The sequence below is a fragment of the Echiichthys vipera genome, assembly GCF_963691815.1.
Source record: "Echiichthys vipera genome assembly, chromosome: 5".
Taxonomy (NCBI): Eukaryota; Metazoa; Chordata; class Actinopteri; order Perciformes; family Trachinidae; genus Echiichthys; species Echiichthys vipera.
In genome coordinates this window covers 33428063-33451511 of record NC_139830.1, presented here as the reverse complement: position 1 = coordinate 33451511, position 23449 = coordinate 33428063, and the positions used below count along the sequence as shown (strand labels likewise).

The 23449-nt window shown below is 43.1% G+C and overlaps 1 protein-coding gene across 2 annotated transcripts in view; it reads right to left on the bottom strand.

Moving 5' to 3' along the window:
- Positions 1-23449, bottom strand: part of bcas3 (BCAS3 microtubule associated cell migration factor) — a 555891-nt gene that overhangs the window by 313678 nt on the left and 218764 nt on the right. For both annotated transcript variants that reach the window (XM_083914409.1, XM_083914410.1), the window contains 3 exons: positions 11343-11443; positions 4745-4941; positions 4213-4310 (listed from right to left, as the gene is read on the bottom strand). In XM_083914409.1, the coding sequence (XP_083770535.1) occupies positions 4213-4310; positions 4745-4941; positions 11343-11443 (396 nt within the window). The remainder of the gene's footprint in view (positions 1-4212; positions 4311-4744; positions 4942-11342; positions 11444-23449) is intronic.

Genomic DNA, 23449 nt, shown 5'->3' with positions numbered 1-23449 from the left:
TAAGTGATGGCTCCCTCACCCCAAATGGAAGTAAATACCAGGCATAACACACACAAACACATAAAAACATGCATGCACACACACACACACACACACACACACACACACACACACACACACACACACACACACACACACACACACACACACACACACACACACACACACACACACACACACACACACACACACACACACACACACACACACACACACACACACACACACACACGTAACAGCATTATACTTTGAGAGTAAAAGACATATTTTAAAGGAGAAATCCTCTCATCTGTCTGTGATTGGATTAGCCTAACATTGTAACCAGATTAAAGGAGACATGTAGAGGGACATCAAAATCACTTGAACCTAAATCAATTCTGTTCAATGGCTGAAAGACTTTACAGGCCTATTCAAACAATCACAGTCTATTTGATTACAAAATAAGGGCACAGTGCACATAACAATAAGAAGGCAAACAACAGTGATGCACAGCATAACATTCACAACTCTGCATGGTGGGGCGTAGATTAGCTGCTGCTAGTGCAAAAGACTAACTACTTATGATCCACTTGAATGGGATTATGCTGCTGTTACAGCCAAGAACATCTCTTTACCATTCTCATTCCCATATTTACTTGTCAAATGCAAAAAAGAATAGTGAAAATAAATCCCATATGAATTTAAAAATTCAAGCCCATTCATCTATAAGCCTTTCTACACTGAATCCTAAACTTTCATATTTCCCATTGTTCTGCTTGTTTTTTCAACAGCTTTTGCGATTGCTGCTGATTTCGGATGTCGATAAAAACAAGCACACCAATAACAATGACTTTTGCTCACAAGATGAATTGATTTTCATAATTATGTGCATCTGTCACAAAACGATATGGATATTGATCCATTTGGTTAGGCAAAATAGTTTCCTTTTTGACAAACACAATAAAGATTATGAAGACAACAAAATAAAGACAACCTCTGGGGAAGTAAGTGACAGCAGTTGACATTTATCTCATATGGGGCAGGTTAAAGACAATGACTGAATGAAGTTACTGGATGTAACTGACATACTGTATCAAGTGCAGTTTACCAGGCTAACGAAACTCAGATCATATTGTCAAACTAGGCAGCACTGATGGAACCAAGATCGAATGAATATGAGTCAAGATTATTTTACAGTATGGGTGGAACGGTTTATTAAAAAAATCCGTCCCGTTCGGTACGCTTGTCACGGTTCGGTACACGTGGTTTATGAGGTGCAACGTAGCGTAAGCCTTCATGACCGCTGTCCTTTCTCTTATCCATCTCAGCGCTACGTCTCAGCACGTCAAATCCCGGCACGCTGGGCACACGGCCAAGACGCTACGCACGCTCCCGCTACGCATGTTCCCGCTACGCATGTTCCCGCTACGCATGTTCCCGCTACGCACTTTCCCGCTACGCACGCTCTCGCTACGCACACTCTCGCTACGCACACTCTCGCTACGCACACTCTCGCTACGCACACTCTCACTACGCACACTCTCGCTACGCTCTTCTTTGTGGGTTTTTTGAATCCTCTTGGCAGCAGCTCGCTAAGCCCCGCTCTGTTTGTTCGTTTCTGTCTGGTTAAATCCGTGGTTAAATCACCACATCAATGTCTCTTTCTACTCTGGAAAAAAGAAAGGTTGACACAGAAAACCGCCAGTTCACCAGAGAACGGACAGAGAAGTTTTAGTTTCTGTCACTGCGAAGCCTGTGTTTACTCTGCAGCCATATCGGTGTGTAAAGAGGATGAGTAGAGAAGGCATTTTCAGAAAAATCATGCTACTCTGCATTTATGTTACGTTCATTTGTGTCAGTCCAGTTTCTGATGAATAAACTAATGTTTGACATGTACTTGTCAGCCTGGTAAAGTAACTAGTTACTGAAGTAATCAGATAAATGTAGTGCAGTAAAAAGTAGAATATTTCCACTGATTTGTAGTGGAGTAGAAGTATGAAGTAGCATGTAAATAAAATACTCAAGTAAAAGTAAAAGAGCCTCAAACTTGTCCTTTAGTCCAATATTTGAATGAAAACCTCTGGTTAACAGGTATGGTCATTCAACAAGGATTGTTTTTTGACAAGCTTGTTGCACTTTGAGGCCTATGACTACTATTTATATTGATAAAATATAGACAATATACTGTATGTACTCCTTTGTCACTGCATTGTTTTATAATATCCATTAATGTGATGCTCACTTTTTTCCGGCCACGCATTTTGGATCATTTTCGTCAACCGGCCTCAATTCCAAATTACTTGAATAGCCCTGATGTAGCCTATTTCAGTCAGTTCAGTGATTGCTGTTTGTGCGTATTTGAGTGAAAGAAAACCAATTTTCTTAATTTTTCTAAGATTTGATAATGTAAAAGTGTTTATATTCTTACCTAGAAGGCAAACAATTGTTTACCTTTTTGCCAACTAAATATATAAGCGCGTAAATGCAGCAATGTTGTCTCCTACTGTTTCAAAATCTCTCTTCACTTTCATTTAAGATTGTTACAGTAATCCCTAAACATGCTGCCTCATTATTTCAGTTTTTGCATGATTTTTTAGATTATTAGGCTATAGATCTGATACATTGTATTTTTAGAATCTAAAAGAAATAGAAAAAAACAACTGAACAGAACCAAAAAAACCTGACCTGAAAACCGTGATATGAACCGAACAGTGGATTTTGTGAACCGGTCCACCCCTATTTTACAGTATTGCCTAATTCTCTGCTCAAATGTTTTCAGAAATACACTTTAATGTACAATTTAGTTGTAATGAGAAGGCTTGTGACCCGGTTACCATTTTTTTTCTGCTTCAAAACTGAGCACCGCTCCAACAGCAAGTGTTGCTCACCTCTATGTTGTTTAGTTTCTCTGATAGGTTGTAGGTCTAATTGTGTCCAGAGGCATTTTGGTCTGCACCGCCCTTTGGAAATCAAAACTCAACTGAGAGGTTCCAGATTAATACGCATTTGAGAATAATTCTGGTGATGCCAGGCTACAGCCGGCTGCCACCTGTCACTTCTTGTAGCAGTAGCTAGAGTGGGCAGTAATATTCACAGTACATGAATATCTAAATTATAACTGTAGATTTTGATTTCCATGCAGATGTAATTTTCTCTGTTGCTCTGTAAATGTATCATCAAGCATGATGAATACAAAAATGAAAGCCACGGATGAGGATGTTTTGTAGAAATGTGATGTTGTGCACATTTTAAAAAATCATCAATGAAATAGGCCATGGGTAAATGAGCACACCAAGTATTTTGAGATTTCTCACATGTTTAAGTGCTAACACATTAGAATAAGTTAAGTGACAGTGTATTATGTGCTAGGATAGTGATAGTAGTCTGCCATACCAGTTTTTTTTTAATAGATATAAGGTTGATTAATAAGCAATCAGCATTATTCAACCCACAAAGAAAGAAAGAGTTTGAAACAACAAAATCAGTAATAAGGCAATGACAGCTGAGTAGCAAAGGTTCAGTTTAAGCTGAACTGCAATTTCAGCTGAGCAGAAACAAGCCATACTCCAAGGAATACCCCAAGACTCTCAATTGTACCTCATCATGTTGTATGACATTTGAAGGAAATGTTGCACTTGAACTAAGTCTTTGCACCATGTTGTTAAAATGTTGTTGCTCTTTAGCTTGGGAACTGTTATAACACTTAATTTGAAGTACCAATAATGTCCAATCTTTCATACTGTATGATTGTGTCATTTTGAGTTCCAACATCACTCAGCATTGTGTTTTTTCAAATGGTAGATTGGAGTCTGCTATGAGCCTACTATTGCTGTATATAGTGTACTTCAAAATACAATGACTGCATGGAGCGTCACGTCCAAAGTGATCATCATATGAAAGACTAAAGCCTTTGTATGTTTATATAAGGCTAGGACAGTGAAACCGAGCTAAATCAAGTCTATGTCTATTTCATTCATAATTTTTTGTGTGAAAATTCATAATATTGAGTGTGAATGACCTAAACATGACTCAAACATTGATCACATAGACAGTACCACAACAGAGTCTCAACTGATGTGATTGACAATGAGAGACTTCAGTAAGGTGGACGTAGTAGAATGAACTAAGTCTGAATGAAACATGTAGGAGACTGAGAGGAAGAACCAAACATGTATCACAAAGCAGAAGACCAAATATTCAAAAACAGTGGAGTGAACCAATAAACTTTCCTACCTGATCCTGTGTCCATGATGTTGGACTGTCCTCTACGATCAGCCACCAACCGTGACGAGGCGGGCATGCTAACTGGCTCTGAACGTACTGGCTGGATCCTGCACACATACAGCAGATGTAAATCACTACATACATACAGTGACATCTAAAGGCTTCTGATGCCTATCTGACTGGATCTGATTCCAGGAACCCGCAAGGGGGGATTTGGGTTTTTAGTTTAGTAATTAAGTGTAAAAGCTGCCTACACTCAAGGGATAATTGTGGTAAAAATGCATGTTTATAAGAACATTATTCTTATATTTGCTCTTGTTAGGCTAATTTCTTGTAAATTACGGTCACCACCTCATACTTTATTAAAAAAAGTAGTATGTTTCTTTTGCAAAGTGTATGTTTCTTTTGCAAACCCTCTTTGCAAAGATACTTCTAATATAGACTGATGACAGTGTGCATTCTTCTATCAAAATCTAGCCTAATGTACCTTTAAACCGAGATTTTTACTATTGGGCAGATTATTTTGACAGTTTTAAAGTACCTTAGGCTGTGTAGGTCCAGGTCATCTGTGTCAAAGTCTAATAGGGGCTGTTGAACATCAGTGGGGCCCTGGGACTGAAGGACTGAGGATGAGGAAGAGATGACTGTGGTCTGGCCCGAAGGGTGAATGGTCTTAAACTGAAACTGGGGGCCCATCCACAGGCGCCGGTGGGGCCCTGTATGGGTCACAATTTCCACCTGAGAATACAAAGGTAAAGTTTAGTGAGGAGAGAGAATAGTAGACGTTGGAACTTATTCAGCAATGCTTGAGTTTCACAGAGTTTTTGGCTTGTCAAAGCTACATTCTAACACTAGCATGCTAACATGCTCACAATGACAATGTTAACATGCTGACTTTTATTTCAGCTCTCTATAATGCAGGTGTCTTAGAAGGTAATGTTTATGTTCATTGTCATAGTTTATCATGTTAGTCAGCTAACAAATAACTAACTGACATCATCTGAGTACAGCTGAGGCTCATGGGAGTGCCATCAGTTTTGCAGGTATTAAATAATTTAGTCATTAATCAAAGTATGGCACAATTGTAAATTTTGACCTGATGACGGTGCTGGATAAAAATGTATAGGATCACTTAAGTTATTGGAATTAATCCTGAGGATTTTCATGGCAATCCAGGAAGAAAAGTCAGGCTATCAAAAGGGTCATAATGATTTATCAACTGAGAGCCATGCATGTGTGAACTAAATGTCATGGCAATCCATAAAGTTGTTGAGTTATTCTAGTCCGGACCAAAGTGGAGGACTAACCGGCAAAACAACCGACTCGACGACATTGCCAACCAAAAGACCCATTGGTATCGCTCTTTAGACATACTTTCCTCTACTAATCCATCAGTAGTTAGTGAAGGATAGAGTGCTGGCAGTTTTCTGGAGGAGTCGTCATCAGTGGATTAGACGTAACCTGACTCTCGGCAGTTGAATTTCGTTCCGCCTTGCTTCACACATCCATCTGGCATCGCTCGACTGGGAACCGATTTCAGGAGGTTGGGCCTTGCATGTGATTGGATAAACCACTTGTCTGTCATCTTTACTGACGTGCAACTTCAACCACTTACATCAAACCCAACCTGTGACGCTGATGAGAGCGACGCAGGGAAAACCAAAACAGAACAGCCGACATGATTTCCACCAACAAAAGCCTTCAGAGCCGTTCTCTGGTGTTCTTTTAAAGAAGAAATATTCGCTAGATTGGACAACAGGGATGAAAAAGCAGCACGATGTCGACACCTGCTTTCTCACCCGGCGGTCCTGATTGGCTTGACCATTTTTGCGGACCCTGAAGTCACTCGGCTATGGAGTAATCCAAGATCGTTGAGTGGAGCTAGGCGGAGTCAACAAGAAGCATGGCGGAACGAAAGTCATCTGGAGAGAGTCAGGTTATTGACGCTGCACGACTTAAAGTCTGGGGATGTTGTCAGAACTCGTCAAGATTGTAAGTGTGTGGGGAGTGCTGGGAACATGATGGGACCCCTTTACAGAGGATTAATGGAAGTGTGACAACAGCAGCAGCATGGCAGTGGTGCTGAAGTAAGGCCTACCGGGAGAAAAAGATGGCGCTAGCATGGCAGGAGGTCCATGGGTGCCTGAGCTGAGTGGCACTAATGCTGTAGAATAGGAGAGGACTACAGCGTGGATGACTCAGACACATCGGACTATTACTGCCTCCTTCATTCTCCATCTCCTCTTTGCCTTGAATTTACAGACTAACCATCTCCTGCGTTAGACTCGCGCTTTCACTGCTCTCCCACACTAACTCTGACTTTTCAACTCCCTGCAGCACTTAACACGCCTCTTGGTGTCTCACAGTTCACATTTCATTATCTTTACCCTGTACGTATTCGTCTCTCGCCTCAGCCCAGCTCTCAGCTCAGAGTCTCACTCCACTCTGGCTGCCAGGTGCCAACATCTGACAAGAGTGAGAGCTTACGCCCTTAAATCTTCTGTGTGTCTGTGTTTATACACATATATTCATATGCATATGTATTTACACGCTTAGATATAGGTGGTCTTTCACAGCTGCGCAAATTAGGCCACAGAAGGAGAGGAGGATTGTCACTGTGGGTGTGTGTGCCAGTTAACACCATCTATGTCATGCCCAGTCACACAACTAAACATCTGCCATTGTGCTCTCTCTGCAGCGGGAGGGTCCAGATGTTACAGTCCAGTGTCATCAACCCCCTCCCTTTTCCATCTCGACGGACAGAGCCAATGCCATGTCTCAGATTTGCCCTTACAGCCTATACCCTCTCTAGACTGGGCACCAAGCTAGATCAAGCGAACTAATGGGTAATATTCTTTTTTTTCCCCTCACAAACATTCAACGGTTCAACGTCACAGCAGATGTTTGTCTGTACAACTGCAGCGGATTTTACCACATCAAGTTTTTATCAGAGGTAAAAGTAGTATAAAGTCTGAGCATGCTAAAATGAACTAGGTTTTAGGATAGGTCGTCTGACCATGTCTAAAGACAAAAGTGTTTATTCCTGTTTTGAAAGGCAATCCTCAAAGGCGGGTGGAAAGGCAGCCTTCAGTGCAGTCTCACTGGTATCTCTCTGAGACCTCTGCATTTTGTTGTCTCAACGCGATCATTCGTACCACGGACTGTATATAAAGATGGACAATGTGTCTCCACTTCAACCCCCTGTACAAAAGTGAAGCCAAAATATCCCAGATACTGGCACTGACAAATTGTGTAATTGTGTAATTTTTTTGAGTTTGTGCAGTAGTGATTAGGCACAGCCACGTCAAAGAAGTCCTGTCCATACACCCGGCCTATCGCTAGTTGATCACAGCGCTCAATCATGATGTTTCATCCTATTTTTATAGCATCATGTAACTAATTAAAACAAATCTTATCACACAAATTTAAAACATCAATGACAGAAAACATTTTTGGTAACAAATTATTTGAGTTGTACTTTGACTTTTTAGTTTGGGCCATGTCCCATCCAACTACATGGAGGGGGTGAGACTTATGATATATGTTGCAGCCAGCCACCCGGGGGCGATCCAGATGTTTAAGCTTCACTTTTGGGACGCTGTCAAGCCGTTATATACAGTCTGTGAGTCGTACAAATATGGATACCAATACACACTTCAGGATCAAATGGATTCATGATGTAGCTCTTTGCTTTGTTGTCCACAGACAGCCAGCAGGAGGAAAACTAACACAGGTAGCCAGAAAATGGCCCATTGTTATGAAGCACTGACATGGAAGGTACCAAACCTCACATTTCATTAGGGGGATTGCCGATCGATTCTAAATCCCAACTCAACGCCAAAATGTCTGCTGATAATCTAATAAAGGCCACTGATATGATATAATGAAATCCACATAGCAGTATTTAGGCTCTAATGCCTGCCTATACACGATAAGCATTTCTAAATTCGCCCAGCTATTGTGCTTGATATGCTATAATCTTTCCAAAAAATGTGGAGGAACTGAAAACTACCCTGTATGCCAAATCTGCAATCCTGTTTCCTTTTGGTTGTGCCCGTTTATCCTAAATTTATTGATAGTCTCTTCCACATGAGCTGCTTCCAAATAATCTTAGGTAAATGCTAAGGTCTGAGAACTTGTACCATTACATTTCCGACCACTGAAGAATACATCACTACCACTGCTCTAGGAAGTCTCCAAAAATCTAGGTTAGTGCAATGGATAGTTTTTCTCCTGGAAAACTATCATGGCAGATATGGACCAAGGCCACTGCAAGCTAAGTGGGGTGCATTTTAACCAATCAATTATGCATGCAGTGGAATTATTGATGGTGAAAATGTAGTGGGTTACCTGCCGACACCAGAGATGAGTGCATTGAGGGTTAACCAAGCTGAAAAGACCAGTGTGTGCGAACTGGATTTTTCTAGCATGGCTTGACCAAATACTGTAACCATTTCGGAAAGAAATGTAGAATGGCATTTGTGTTAAGGACGAATCCAAAAAATATGCGATCCTATTTAACTGGGCAAGAGGAATGTGTGTATGAATCTAAAGAATTAAGATCCAAATATTGTTTTTGGAAATATAAATATATACAAGATCCTGTAAATGTAGAATACAATGAAAACTGAATCCTTGCAGTGACACATTGGGTATTTGGATTGCTAAGACTCGATTTCAGATCAAAAGGCATACTTTACACTTGATATGGGATGGAATGTCCCAACCACAATCCAATTTATCCTCTCAAACTCTCAAAGATGAAATATTATTTGATTCTCTCAAATTTCATCTTCATCTAATAAATCCTGATTAGATTATGCCTTATACCTACAATTAATGCAGTTTGGCCACTTGAGGGCAGTGGAAAGGGCTTAACAGTTTTTAAGTATCTATTTGTGATATGATATGCGATACTATAGGGAATGTATAAACTTCCCACTGCAGTGATACAGTTGGTGGGTGTAGCTTGGTAGATAGTAAATAGTTCCTAGATGAAACATCAAGGTCTGTGGATAATCTTGAGCAAGCAGGTCATGATTTCTGGAAAGACACATTGTTGTTGAGTTTTTCAAATGTATGTTTTGCCAGAGAAGGAAGAAAGGGAGAAATGGCAACTCACACTAAAACTATCTAGACACTGACTAGCAAACTCAAACTAAACAAAGGCATATCAACATTCCAAGAGGAGCACTAGAAAGCATCCTGACTGTAAGAATTATAATTGAACATGGTGTGTGCATGGCCCAGGAAAGGAGGGCTCTACAGCAAGTTATTGAACCACCAAGAACATCACTGGTGCCCATCAAATCTGGTAAGGGGAGGTAAGGTGCCTGTGCAGAGCCCAAAGGATATTTAAAGACAATCTTTTGCCATACCACCTCTGGACTACAGAACAGCTTCTTTCCTCCTGTTCTGAAACGCCACAAATAGTTTTGTTTTGTGTAACAAAAAGGGCCAACTTCCACTTTGTTGTGCAAACCTGGGACGTAGAATAACAGGTAGTTAAACCTTGATATTAAAAAAAAAATCGGCAATCACGGTCACAATCAAACTCTCAACTATTTTCTCCGGAATCAGCAGTCTTCGGTAAGCAGACAGTGCGTTTAGATGCACATCAGCAACCCGAAAATGGACTTACCCCGGTTAAGGGAATGATCGGATTATTGAAGTTCCCCTCGTATACATGAGCAGGGGTTGAATGGGAAAATGACGGAATAACTCGACCTCCGGTACAGTAGGTGGTGCTCCGCCAACATACAGCTGGACTGAATACAGCCTTTTTTCCAGTTCACCTGGACTTTACATGCCCGAATAATCAGGTTACTGAAGGAGTTATCTAGGTCTGTTAACCGGGGTATGAGAACCACGATTTTATCCGGGTTACGGTGATTACATGGTGTTTAAGAAACCGGGGTATCACTTCCGGTTTGGCTGAGATGGAGTAGACACAGGTTGAGTCTTGCTCCCACAACTTTAGATAATTTCACATTTTAGGACCCTGAAAGTCACTACAAATAGTTAGGTATATTCATCTTGTTAGACGGATACACCACCTAAATATGCCGACGCATACTACCAGACAGACTGTATAAGACGAAGGACAGCCCCGCAGAGAAGGAACTAACCTTTTGGAGCAGCACCATGCAGCTCTCTCCGCTGAGTTCAAAGCCCTCTCCGCCAATCTCAAAACCTCCATTTCAACGCTTGAAGCAAAGCTGGACCCAACCACGCCACAGTGTCTGACCACGCTCAGAAGATAGGCTCCCTCGAGGTAAAAGCAAAAACTACAAGATGAGCATCTGCTAACGCTGGGGACCTTCTGTGCCACGCTAACAAAGAGCAACGTTAAACTTCTGGCTAAAGTCAGCGAACTGAAGTCCTGCAACCGGTGCCATGATCTCCGTGTGATTGGACTGCCTGAAGCAGTGGAGGGTCTGTGGCCGACGGCCTTCTTCCCGAAGCTGCTTCGGCGAGGGCTTTCTGGAATCACCGCCAGAATGTGACAGGGCTCACCGCACGCTGTCCGAGTAACCAAGGCCAGGGCAGAAACCACGAGCAGTCATTATCAGGGGAAAGAGAAAATCATACGCGAAGCCTGCGCCAGGAGAGGGAAACTGCAGTACAGAGGCTCCCCTATCGCCATATACAAGGATTATGCACTGGAGGTGGTGGAAGAGCGCCAGAAATACAGAGAGGTGATGTTGGAGCTTTAACACCGGGGCTTCAGACCCACGCTGCTGTTCCCTGCCAGGCTGGTCATCACGATGAAGGACGGAGGGAGGTTATTGTGACTGTGTTTGACGTGGGTTGTTGGGAGGGATAGCAGGATTCATGTTGGGGTTTTTCTGTTTGTGTCTGCGTTTTTTCACCTTGAAGCAGACGCACTGTACAACTACCATACTTTTTTTTCCTGTGTACTTGTCTGCAGAATTCAGTAAAAAAAATTGGGAAAATTGGGTATGACCTTAACCCAAATATATTCAGGTTTTAAAACAGCATGTAAACGCAATATGGGAGAGCACAGCAAGCAAACCCTAGGTGTGATCTCACTGATTTTCAGGTAATTTTAATCATCTGTCTGCTTGTCGCCGACTAACTTCATGTCACAGTAATGTTGGTAGAGGCAGAGATCTGACCTGAGAGAGCCACTCCTCATCCTCCTGACAACTGTGGTCCGACGCCAGGCTGTCTGATGACTCGTGACGGGTGATTGGGCCGGGGCTTCCTGGGGGCATCGCTGAGAGAACACACAAACACACTTGGTTATATGACGTTATACCCAATGATGACATCTGAAACATTGATGCCAAACAAAGACTATTTAAAAAACAGAAGCTAAGGCAGCTCTGTGGGGAGAGCTAATGATTCACTTTTAAGTGAGGAGGTTTGAACCATGGGCATGGACTTGTTTGTTTCCATGGTTTCATATTTTTTGTATGTATTGTGTTTGTTGTTTCCGTTGATGACCACATTGGATATAGGGGTTTTTAGAAATGCTTTTAAGTGCTATCCTCTGGGATTATTGTGGCATAACACTCATCCAAGTCATAGTTCTTTTAAATTCAGAATAAACATCAGATCAAATAATATTTTGTGCATAAAGTCTCTCTAAAAAATTAAATGTTTTCTACATAATGATTTCCTTCAAAAGTGTAGAAGAAATGACACTGATGCAGCTATCAGACAGGAATTTTAATAATCAAAGCTGACTGACAGTCGAGGCACACAGTGAACCACATATTAACATTAACTATTTACATAATTAAGCCTCATCCTGTGGGCCCACCACTCGCAGGAGGAACCACTTAGGTCGGGTGCGCTGCTGCACGGGTGGCAGTGAAGGTGAGGGGCCTCGACGGACCAGACACGGGCAGCAGAAGCAGGCTCTTGGGACGTGGAATGTCACCTCTCTGTTGGGGAAGGAGCCGGAGCTTGTGCGGGAGGTGGAGCGCTACCAGTTAGATCTGGTGGGGCTTACCTCCACACACAGTCTTGGTTCTGGAACCGTACCCCTGGATAGGGGTTGGACACTATTCTTCTCTGGAGTTGCCCAGGGTGTGAGGCGCCGGGCAGGTGTGGGGATACTCACAAACCCCCGGCTGAGCGCCGCGGTGTTGAAGTTCACCCCGGTGGACGAGAGGGTCGCCTCCTTACGGTGGTAGGGGGGAAAACTCTGACTGTTGTTTGTGCATATAAACCGAACAGCAGTTCAGAGTATTCGGCCTTCTTGGAGACCCTGAATGGAGTCCTGCATGGGGCTCCGGTAGGGGACTCCATAGTTCTGCTGGGAGACTTCAACGCCCACGTGGGCAATTATGGAGACACCTGGAGAGGCGTGATTGGGAGGAACGGCCTCCCTGATCTAAATCCGAGTGGTTGTCAGTTATTAGACTTCTGTGCTAGTCACGGATTATCTATAACTAACACCATGTTCGAACATAAGGATGCTCATAAGTGTACGTGGTACCAGAGCACCCTAGGCCAAAGGTCGATGATCGATTTTGTGATCGTATCATCTGATCTGAGGCCGTATGTTTTGGACACTCGGGTGAAGAGAGGGGCAGAGCTGTCAACTGATCACCATCTAGTGATGAGTTGGATCAGAGGATGGGGGAAGATTCTGGACAGACCAGGTAAACCCAAACGAGTAGTGCGGGTGAACTGGGAACGTCTGGAGGAGGCCCCTGTCCGAGAGATCTTCAACTCACACCTCCGGCGGAGCTTTTCTGGCATCCCTGTGGAGTTTGGGGGCATTGAACCGGAGTGGGCAATGTTCAAAGCTTCCATTGCTGAAGCTGCAGCGGTGAGCTGTGGCCTCAAGGTCTTAGGTGCCTCAAGGGGCAGTAACCCTCGAACACCGTGGTGGACACCGGTGGTCAGGGAAGCTGTCCGACTGAAGAGGGAGGTCTTCCGGGATATGCTATCCCAGAAGACTCCGGAGGCAGTTGCAAGGTACCGACAGGCCAGAAGGGCTGCAGCCTCTGCTGTGTCAGAGGCAAAGCAGCGGGTGTGGGAGGAGTTTGGAGAAGCCATGGAGAAGGACTTTCGGGCGGCACCAAGGTGCTTCTGGAAAACCATTCGACATCTCAGGAGGGGGAAACGGGGAACCGTCCAAGCTGTTTACAGTAAAGACGGGACGCTGGTGACCTCAGCCGATGAGGTAATCGGGCGGTGGAAGGAGCACTTTGAGGAACTCCTTAATCCGACTAACACGCCCTCTTTTGTAGAGGCAGAGCTGGTGGCTGATGGGGAATCATTGTCAATATCCCTGGCGGAAGTCACTGAGGTAGTCAAACAACTCCAAAGTGGCAAAGCCCCAGGGGTTGATGAGATTCGTACAGAAATGCTGAAAGCTTTGGGTTTGGAGGGGCTGTCTTGGTTGACACGTCTCTTCAACATTGCGTGGAAGTCTGGGACAGTGCCAAGGGAGTGGCAGACCGGGGTGGTGGTTCCTCTTTTTAAAAAGGGGGACCAGAGGGTGTGTGCCAATTACAGGGGTATCACACTACTCAGCCTCCCTGGTAATGTCTACTCCAAGGTGCTGGAAAGGAGGGTTCGTCCTATAGTCGAACCTCAGATTGAAGAGGAACAATGTGGATTCCGTCCTGGACATGGAACAACGGACCAGCTCTTCATTCTCGCAAGGATCCTGGAGGGGGCCTGGGAGTATGCTCATCCAGTCTACATGTGTTTTGTGGATCTGGAGAAGGCATATGACCGGGTTCCTCGGGAGATACTGTGGGAGGTGCTGCGGGAGTATGGGGTGAGGGGGTCACTTCTGTGGGCCATCCAATCTCTGTACACCCAAAGCGAGAGCTGTGTCCGGATCCTCAGCAGTAAGTCTGATTCGTTTCCGGTGGGGGTTGGCCTCCGCCAGGGGTGCGCTTTGTCACCAATCCTGTTCATGATTTTCATGGACAGGATATCAAGGCGTAGTCGTGGTGGGGAGGGGTTGCAGTTCGGTGGGCTGAGGATCTCGTCTCTGCTTTTCGCAGATGATGTGGTCCTGATGGCATCGTCGGTCAGTGACCTTCAGCACTCACTGGATCGGTTCGCAGCCGAGTGTGAAACGGCTGGGATGAGGATCAGCACCTCTAAATCTGAGGCCATGGCTCTTAGCGGGAAACCGGTGGATTGCTTACTCCAGGTAGGGAATGAGTCCTTACCCCAAGTGAAGGAGTTCAAGTACCTCGGGATCATGTTCACGAGTGAGGGGACGATGGAGCGTGAGTTTGGCCGGAGAATCGGAGCAGATGGGGCGGTGTTGTAGTCACTCTACCGCACCGTTGTGACGAAAAGAGAACTGAGCTGAAAGGCAAAGCTCTCGATCTACCGGTCAATCTTCGTTCCTACCCTCACCTATGGTCATGAAAGCTGGGTCATGACCGAAAGAACAAGGTCGCGGGTACAAGCGGCCGAAATGGGTTTTCTCAGGAGGGTGGCTGGAGTCTCCCTTAGAGATAGGGTGAGAAGTTCAGCCATCCGTGAGGAACTCGGAGTAGAGCCGCTGCTCCTTAGCATTGAAAGGAGCCAGTTGAGGTGGTTCGGGCATCTAGTAAGGATGCCCCCTGGACGCCTCCCTAGGGAGGTGTTCCAGGCACGTCCAGCTGGGAGGAGGCCTCAGGGAAGACCCAGGACTAGGTGGAGAGATCATATATCCACACTGGCCTGGGAACGCCTCAGGATCCCCCAGTTAGAGCTGGTTAATGTGGCCCGGGAAAGGGAAGTTTGGGGTCCCCTGCTAAAGCTGCTGCCCCCGCGACCCGACCCCGGATAAGCGGATGAAGATGAGATGAGATGAGATAAATAAGCCTATAAAGGTTCCGGTGACGTCATCACACCGAATGGCAGCCTAAACCAACAGCTCCCACGAAGAAAGAATAACTTCGCCCCGTTAAATCATCTCATTTAAAAAACTGGGATAATACTTGAACTGGCAAGTGGGGCAACAAAGGGAAAAAAGGATGGAAGCAAAAAAAGCGCCGCCGGAGAACGAGCAAACGAAGAAAATGCGGAGAACAGCTCACCTGGAGAGGTACAAGATGAGCTGAATGAAGTTAACGCTAGCCTCACTGCTAGCACTAATCTAAATGACTTTGCAAATATAGCAAAAGTTCTGGAGGAGATACGTGACTTCCGCAAAGACACAAAGCAACAACTGAACGATATTAAATCCGAGCTCACCAATGTTAATCGAAAAATAGCGGAGGCAGAGACACGAATTGAAAAGACGGAAGACCGTGTTCAAAACGTGGAACAGGTGCTAAACAAGATGATAAAAGTGATAAACCAACAAGAAAATAAACTTCTCGATCAAGAGGGGAGGTCTCGACGAGAAAATTTGAGGGTATACAATGTCCCAGAAGGAGCAGAGGGGTCGGCTATGGTGGAGTTCATGGAGAATTTACTACGGGACACGTTGGAGATACCCCAGACTACGAGCCTGGACATAGAGAGAGCACACCGGGCACTCGCCCGAGACCTCCCGGGGACAGAGAAGACAAACCACGGTCAATCATCATCAAATTCCTCCGCTACAAAACCAAGGAAGAGATTCTACGTAAAGCTTGGGGAAAGAAGAAGGTGCTTTTCAACGGGAGATTAATATATTTTGACCAAGACTACCCACCAGCAGTCCTGCAGAAGCGCAAGGAATACTCTGAGGCAAAGCGAGTTTTGAAGCAGAGAAAGATCCGCTCCCAGACTCCGTTCCCCGCTAAACTGCGAGTGTTTTATGAAGACGGGGTGCGGCTCTACCAGACAGCGGAGGAGGCGACTACAGATATGAAGGATAGAGGTCTACCTGTCAGTGTGATTACACCCAGAGACAGCGGGAGACGGGAGAGGGATGAGAGAAGAGCATCAGGGAGAGACTGCGAGCTTTCAGGAGACAGCACTAGCCCCATCCAGAAGAGCTGTGAGCTCTGACTAACTTTATAAGTGTTGGTGAGTTAAACAGCATCTAAAATAGACGGTGTACAGAACTTGAGAAATGCATATCCAGTCATGGTTCCCTTTTGAATCCACTCCTTTCCCCAATCTAAATGAGAATGTATACATGGGAGGAATGCACAGGGAAGCCCATTCTGTGTAATGGACAGAGACTTTTCTTTTCCTTTCGGGAGCTGCAAAGGGGCCCCTCAGCCTACGGGTAAGAGAGGCTTTCCCCCTCAGCTAGATGTTCCTTCTAGCTCAACTAGAGACCCCAGCCTTGGAATCTAACCTTTTTTTTTGTTTTGTTCTCTTATAGATCTTGTTTCTGGTTTGTTCAGGGAGTAGATATGCTAAGTTTTCTTTGTTGTAAGGTATATTTACAGGAAACTCATCTGAATGACAAAGAACATGCCAAACTAAAGAGGATGGGCTTCACCAGTCTGTTTTTTTCTTCATACAAATCAGGACATAGGAGAGGTGTTGCTATTCTCATCTCAAGCAAATTAAACTTTGAAAAATTATTTGAAATGGGGGATAAGGATGGCAGATTTATTTTTGTAAGGGGGAACATAGATGGGAAGTCAGTTACTTTAATGAATGGATATGCACCCCCAGGAAGTGACATTCATTTCTTTCTGAAAATCACTAAAATCAAGATAACAGAAGGTCTTCTGATATGCGGAGGAGATTTAAATATACATTTGCAACCAAAGCTCGACTCATCCAGTAGGAAAATTCATGATAAAAAGTCTATACACAGAAGGGTTAACACACTTTTTGAAGAAGTCGGGCTGGTTGACATATGGAGGGACCTTTTCCCGATCAGAAGGGATTACACTTACTACTCTGCCCCCCACTCCCTGTATACGAGAACAGACTATTTTATAACATTTGGAAAAGATAAAAGCAAAACAAACACTTGTGGAATTGGAACAATAGATCTAAGTGACCATGCACCTATATACTTATCTGTTGACTTTAACCTGCGACTGAAGAATAATAATTGGAAACTAAACTCAAGTTTGATGAACGACCCCCACTTTAGAGAGCAAATTAAAAAAGAAATCAATCTCTACCTAGAATTCAACGATAATGAAGAGGTCTCACCTCCCATTCTGTGGGATACTCTCAAAGCTGTTTTAAGAAGGAAAATTATATCATTGTCCTCATACAAGAAGAAAATGAGACATAAAACATTAGAGGCATTACAAAACAAGTTGAAGGAACTAGAAGGAAAACACAAACTGAATCTGTCTCAGGATATATTGAGTGCAATTAAAAAAATTAGGAATGAAATCGATAATAGAAAAATCTAATATTTTTAAAACAGAGACACTATGAAAGTGGAACTAAGTCTATGAAGATATTGGCATGGAACCTAAAGAAAAGATCATAAAAGATCATATTCATAAAATTAGGCATCCAAGAACAAAAGTTACCAAGAATAAAATAAGTGAGATTCAGGAAGCTTTCGAAGTGTTTTACAAAACTCTATATTCAAAAGTCCCAGGGGGAAGCGTGACGCAAATTGATACTTTCTTGAATTCTCTGGACTTACCTACTCTAAATGAGGATGAAAATAAAGCGCTGACTGCTGATATATCGGAAAGTGAACTAACAGTTGCAATTAGAAGACTTAAATCAAGCAAGTCACCAGGTTCAAACGGTTATACAGCGGAGTGGTATAAGGAATTTAGGAAAGAATTAACACCTGTCTTACTCCCCACACTAAACTGGGCTTTAAAAAAGGCACAAACGCCTCCCAGCTGGAAAGAGGCAATCATTTCAGCAATACCAAAAGAAGGCAAAGATAGAATGGAATGTGGGTGGTTTAGACCAATATCTGTCCTAAATGTAGATTATAGATTATTTACCTCCATCATGGCCAAACGATTAGAGGAGTTCCTACCCAAATTGATACATAATGATCAGACAGGTTTTATACAACAACGGCAAACACAAGACAATATTCGAAGGACGTTACACATTATGGATCATATACAAAAAAATCTAATTGAGGCAATAGTGATAAGCGTGGATGCTGAAAAGGCCTTCGATTCCGTTAGTTGGGATTTCCTTTATAGAGTTCTACATAGATTTGGTCTACATGATACAATTATTAAAACCATACAAGCACTGTATGACAGTCCCACTGCCAGGATTAAAATCAATGGATATTTATCAAATAGTTTTACCTTAGAGAGAGGGTCGAGACAGGGATATGCATGGTCACCGCTACTCTTCGCATTATATTTGGAACCATTAGCGCAATACATCAGACAAAACAAGGATATCAGGGGAATCATTATTAAGGGTAGAGAGCATAAATTGGCGTGCTATGCAGACGACATTTTGATTTACCTAGGACAACCAACCTAGGACAACCAACCATTTAGGTCTACCTAAATGAATGCAGTCATTTGAACAATATGGTCCACTATGAGGATATAGAATTAATGTAAACAAAACCCAACTCCTTTCATATAATAACAACCCACCAGGGGAAATTATAAACAGATATCCCTTGAGATGGCAAACATAGTCTTTCAAGTACCTGAGCATCAATATACCAAAAGACCTGGCAAGACTATCAGATTGCAACTACTTGCCTCTACATAAAAAAATCAAGGAGGACATAGCAAGGTGGAATTTGATTCCTTTCCTTAGTTTTAGCTCGAGAGTTGAATCTATTAAAATGAACATATTACCCAGACTGTTGTACCTATTCCAAACCCTACCAATAGAACTCACCCAAAAACAATTTGATGAATGGGACAAAATGCTATCAAGATATATATGGCAAGGTAAGAAACCCAGGGTTCGTCTCAAAACTCTACAGTTGGTCAAAGAAAGGGGGGGATGGGGCTTACCTTCTTCTAAAGATTATTATTTTGCAGCACAGATGAGAGCTATGATATGCTGGTGCAACCCATCATATGCTGCCCAATGGAAAGGCATTGAGGAGAGCGTGTCTCCCATTCCCATACAAGCAATCATAGCCGATAATAATCAACAAAGTCACATAAACACTATTGATAACCCATGGGTGAAATCTACTCTTAAAACATGGAAAACTATTATAAAAGAACACATATGGTAAAATCCTTAAATGGTGTGCATACGACTCAGACTTTACACCCAATAAATTGGATACTAGATTCAAAGACTGGACAGCTAAAGGAATAACAGCTATATGTAATGTAATGAAAGAAAGAACACTGCTCAGTTTTGAAACCCTTAAAGAGAAACATTCATTAGAAAAGCATGACTTTTACCGGTACCTGCAGATGCGGCATTACATTTGTCTAAAGATGAAAAACATGTCTGAGACAGGTAGGTGTTTCATAGAGCTGTTCAGGAAGGCATATAACTCAGACACTGGTGGCAAGATTATCTCATGTTTGTGTAAGAGTCTGTTAAATCTTAAAATGCACTCAACCTCGTATGTTAAAACAAAGTGGGAAAAGGAAGGAGGAATTGTTCTATCCGATGAAGACTGGACAACAATATGAATTTATGAAAAATTCTAATATTTTGAGATACTGGATTTTTGATTTTCATGAGCCCTGAGCCTAAATCATCAGAACAAAAAAAAGGCTTGAAATATTTCACTTTATGTGTAATGAATCCAGAATGAGTGAGTAAGAGAAAAAAAAAATCCATGTTCTTTTTCACTACACTTCAATTCAATTTATTGAACGAGAGTAACAAGGACAATATTGCCAAAAGCATCAATGACAATGTGTGTGTAAAAGCAAGTGCACAGTAAACTGCGTGTGTAAATGGTAAATCGACTGCATTTATAAAGTGCCTTTCTCCCTTAACAGACAAAGCCATTTACAACTGCCTCTGCCTCTCATTCACACACACACACACACACACACACACACACACACACACACACACACACACACACACACACACACACACACACACACACACACACACACACACACACACACACACACACACACACACACACACACACACACACACACACACACACACACACACACACACACAAACACACACACACACACACACACACACACACACACACACACACACACACACACACACACACATATTCATATACCAAAGGCAGTGGAGCTGTCATGCAAGGTGCTGGCTGCCCATCGGGAAAGACTTAGAGTTCAGTGTCATGCTTAATGACACTTCGACATGGGGACAGGAGGAACCGGGGATTTAACCGAGCAACCAACTTTGTGATTAAAGATCTACCCATATATATATATGTGTGTGTGAGTGTGTGTGTGTGTGTGTGTGTGTGTGTGTGTGTGTGTATGTGTGTGTGTGTGTGTGTGTGTGTGTGTGTGTGTATGTGTGTGTGTGTGTGTGTGTGTGTGTGTGTGTGTGTGTGTGTGTGTGTGTGTGTGTGTGTGTGTGTGTGTGAGAGAGAGAGAGAGTGCGTGTGTATGCTATAAAGAGAGAGAGAGTGACAGAGAGACCCAGAGACAGATGGTGCTCTTGCAGGCTTGAATAAGCAGGCGTGGAGAATGAGGCATAATGGGTAGAATCAGTCCTTTCTCTGTCTCCCACTTCAGGGATGGGGTTTATTTAACACAGGAATGGCTAATAAACTTGTCAAGTCCACATCTGGAGCACAGGAGGCACTCCCGTCTTTACCCCCCCCCCCTCCTACACACACACACACACACACACACACACACACACGCGCGCGCACGCGCGCACACACACACACACACACACACACACACACACACACATGCCAGGTTTTCATACACCCCTGATGGAGGTAGTTTGGTGTTTGACACTTATGTAACAAATGTCACACCTACTGTCAACCCCAGCTCACTCTGACACACACATTTCCCTTAAGTGTGAGGTCTGCACAGTTCTTACACCTGCTTCTGAAGTAGCGCTCGCTGTATATCATTTTGTTCGAAAAAATAAAGAATATGTTTGAAGGACAGAGGTACTGTAGAGTGAGCAGCCACTAAAGCTGAACAGACAGAAAAAATAGCGCCACCTGCAGAAACAGAAAACCAAGAGAGATATAAAACACTGCTGTGTACACAACGTAAGAGGTTCTTCATTTACTTGTAGATACTCTTGTGAAAGAAGAGTGTGACTTGTCAAACCAGTTGCCCCAAAAACCATCTAGAGTGACAAGGGACAAATATGAGGATGTGAAAAAGAATCCAAAGATGCAATGGGAAAGAAAAGGAGAAAGGTAAGACAAACTTATCAAATTTGTGATTTATCAGGAAGAAAATATCCTGTAAAAATATCTATCAGCCTGCTCCCCGACTGGATATTGAAATTATTATGTTCATCTATAGAGATGAACATTAGATTTCCTCCTGGTTAAATATATGGCTGGAAAAAAGAACAACATGTTGGAAGGTATTTTCTATTAGTTCTTGTTTTAATTTGTATTTGAATGCATTCAGATATTTTACGTTTTCTAGTCTAAATTGTATATACCTAAGAAAAAGCAAATAATAAAAAAGAGTCCCAGGTGATGCCATCAAACTGTTTGTGTTGTCCGACCAATAGTCCAAACCCCCAAAATATTCAATTTAAATTAACATAAGTCAGAGCAGCTTCTCATCACACTCAAGAAACAATGTTTGCTATTTTCTCGATAAATTACATAAAAAACTCAGCTGCACGAGTGCTGACAAGGACCAGAGGGCGGGAGCACATAACACCAGTTTTAAAGTTGATCTGATTTGCTTTTACCTTATCGGCCACCGCGGACCCTGAGGTCCTCCGGCACTGGCCTTTTAACCATACAACAGGTAAGTTAAAAAAAGCACGGGGAAGCGGCTTTCAGTTGTTATGGGCCCCGACTGTGGAACAGCCTGCCGGAGAGCCTCAGGGTCGCGGAGACTCCTGAGGTTTTTAAAAAGAGGCTTAAGACCCATCTTTTTAACTAGGCTTTTAATTGAAATCTTAACTCTTTTTGATTTCTTTTAGGCAGTGCTAATCAGAGAACTTTTTTTAATCCTTTTTTACTGTTTTAATCTCTGTGTTTTAGCCTTCATGCTTTTATTTTTTTATGGCCTCTCATGTCTTATGCTCTTATGCTTTTATGTTCTAGTTCATGTTTTAGCCTTTTATGCTGTATGTTTAAGTCCCTCATGTTTTTAGCCTCCATATTTTAACCCTTTACTGTTTTAGGCGACAGTTTTCAATCTCCATTGTTTCCTCAGGGAGCCTGCCAGATTGGAAGTTGTCTCTGGTCTGGCCGCGGCGGGTGCTGTCCCGTGGACAGTTCCGGCCCGGGCGACTAGAGGGCTCTGCACCTAAGTGCGGAGGCTCCTGTCTGCCCGGGTTGGGGTGGTCTCTGTGGCGGTGCTCCCTGCGACCTTGGACTGGGATCTCTCCCAGTGTGGTTGGCCCCCCAAAGGTAGCTTCCTCTAACCTCCTCTGTACCTCAGGTCTCGCTGACCGGCCATGTCTCTGTAGTGACAGCTAGTGTTTGTGTAGGTGTGAGTGTGTGTGTCTGTGTGTCATCGTGGCTGTGTGTGTATGTGTGAATGTGTGTATAAACGTATACATATTTGTGTATGTCTCTGTGCATGACTGTGGGGGTGGGAGGGTTGAGTTCTTTTAACTTTCTTCTCCTGATTTTATTTGATGTTTCTCTTTTTCTGTACATCTCTGTAAGGCACTTTGCGATACTTTTCTGTATGAAAAGCGCCATATAAATAAAGGTTGATTTGATTTGATTTGAAATGATTACCTGATTTCGAAATTGTTGCTGGTATAGGATATGATAGGATGCTCAATAAATATGTAAACAGAGTTGTAACAATAGGGACAAAACAATCTCCTACATAAAGCCAAACCATACATAAAGAAAGAAATTGTTCTATTGAAGACATATTTTGGCTGGACCAATGGAAAGGCACTATGGAATTTACAGTTGTTCTGTTTATTGACTGATTCATTCTGAATCCATCGCATGCTAAGGACGCAATATCCTCCTGGTCTCGGATTAATCATCTCTGTCAAGGGATGTCGGAAGCATGAATTAGTTTAAAGTTACGTAACCTCCTGAATCTAAATCATTAAAGACCGCAGTATTGATGAGCTCCAACTGTACTGGTTCTTTTACAGTACTTTTTAACCTTTTGGTGCCATTTATTATCAGGCTGCAGCATCTCCTCTGCTCCCTGTGGAGATCAGCCCTATGTCCGAAGGGCATCTGTGTCTCTTTATATAAACTAACACTGTAGGTGATTTATACGGGCGATCTTCACAGTTCAAATAGCAAAGGATAAAGTGAGATAGACATTTCAAATGCAGTTTGAATGGT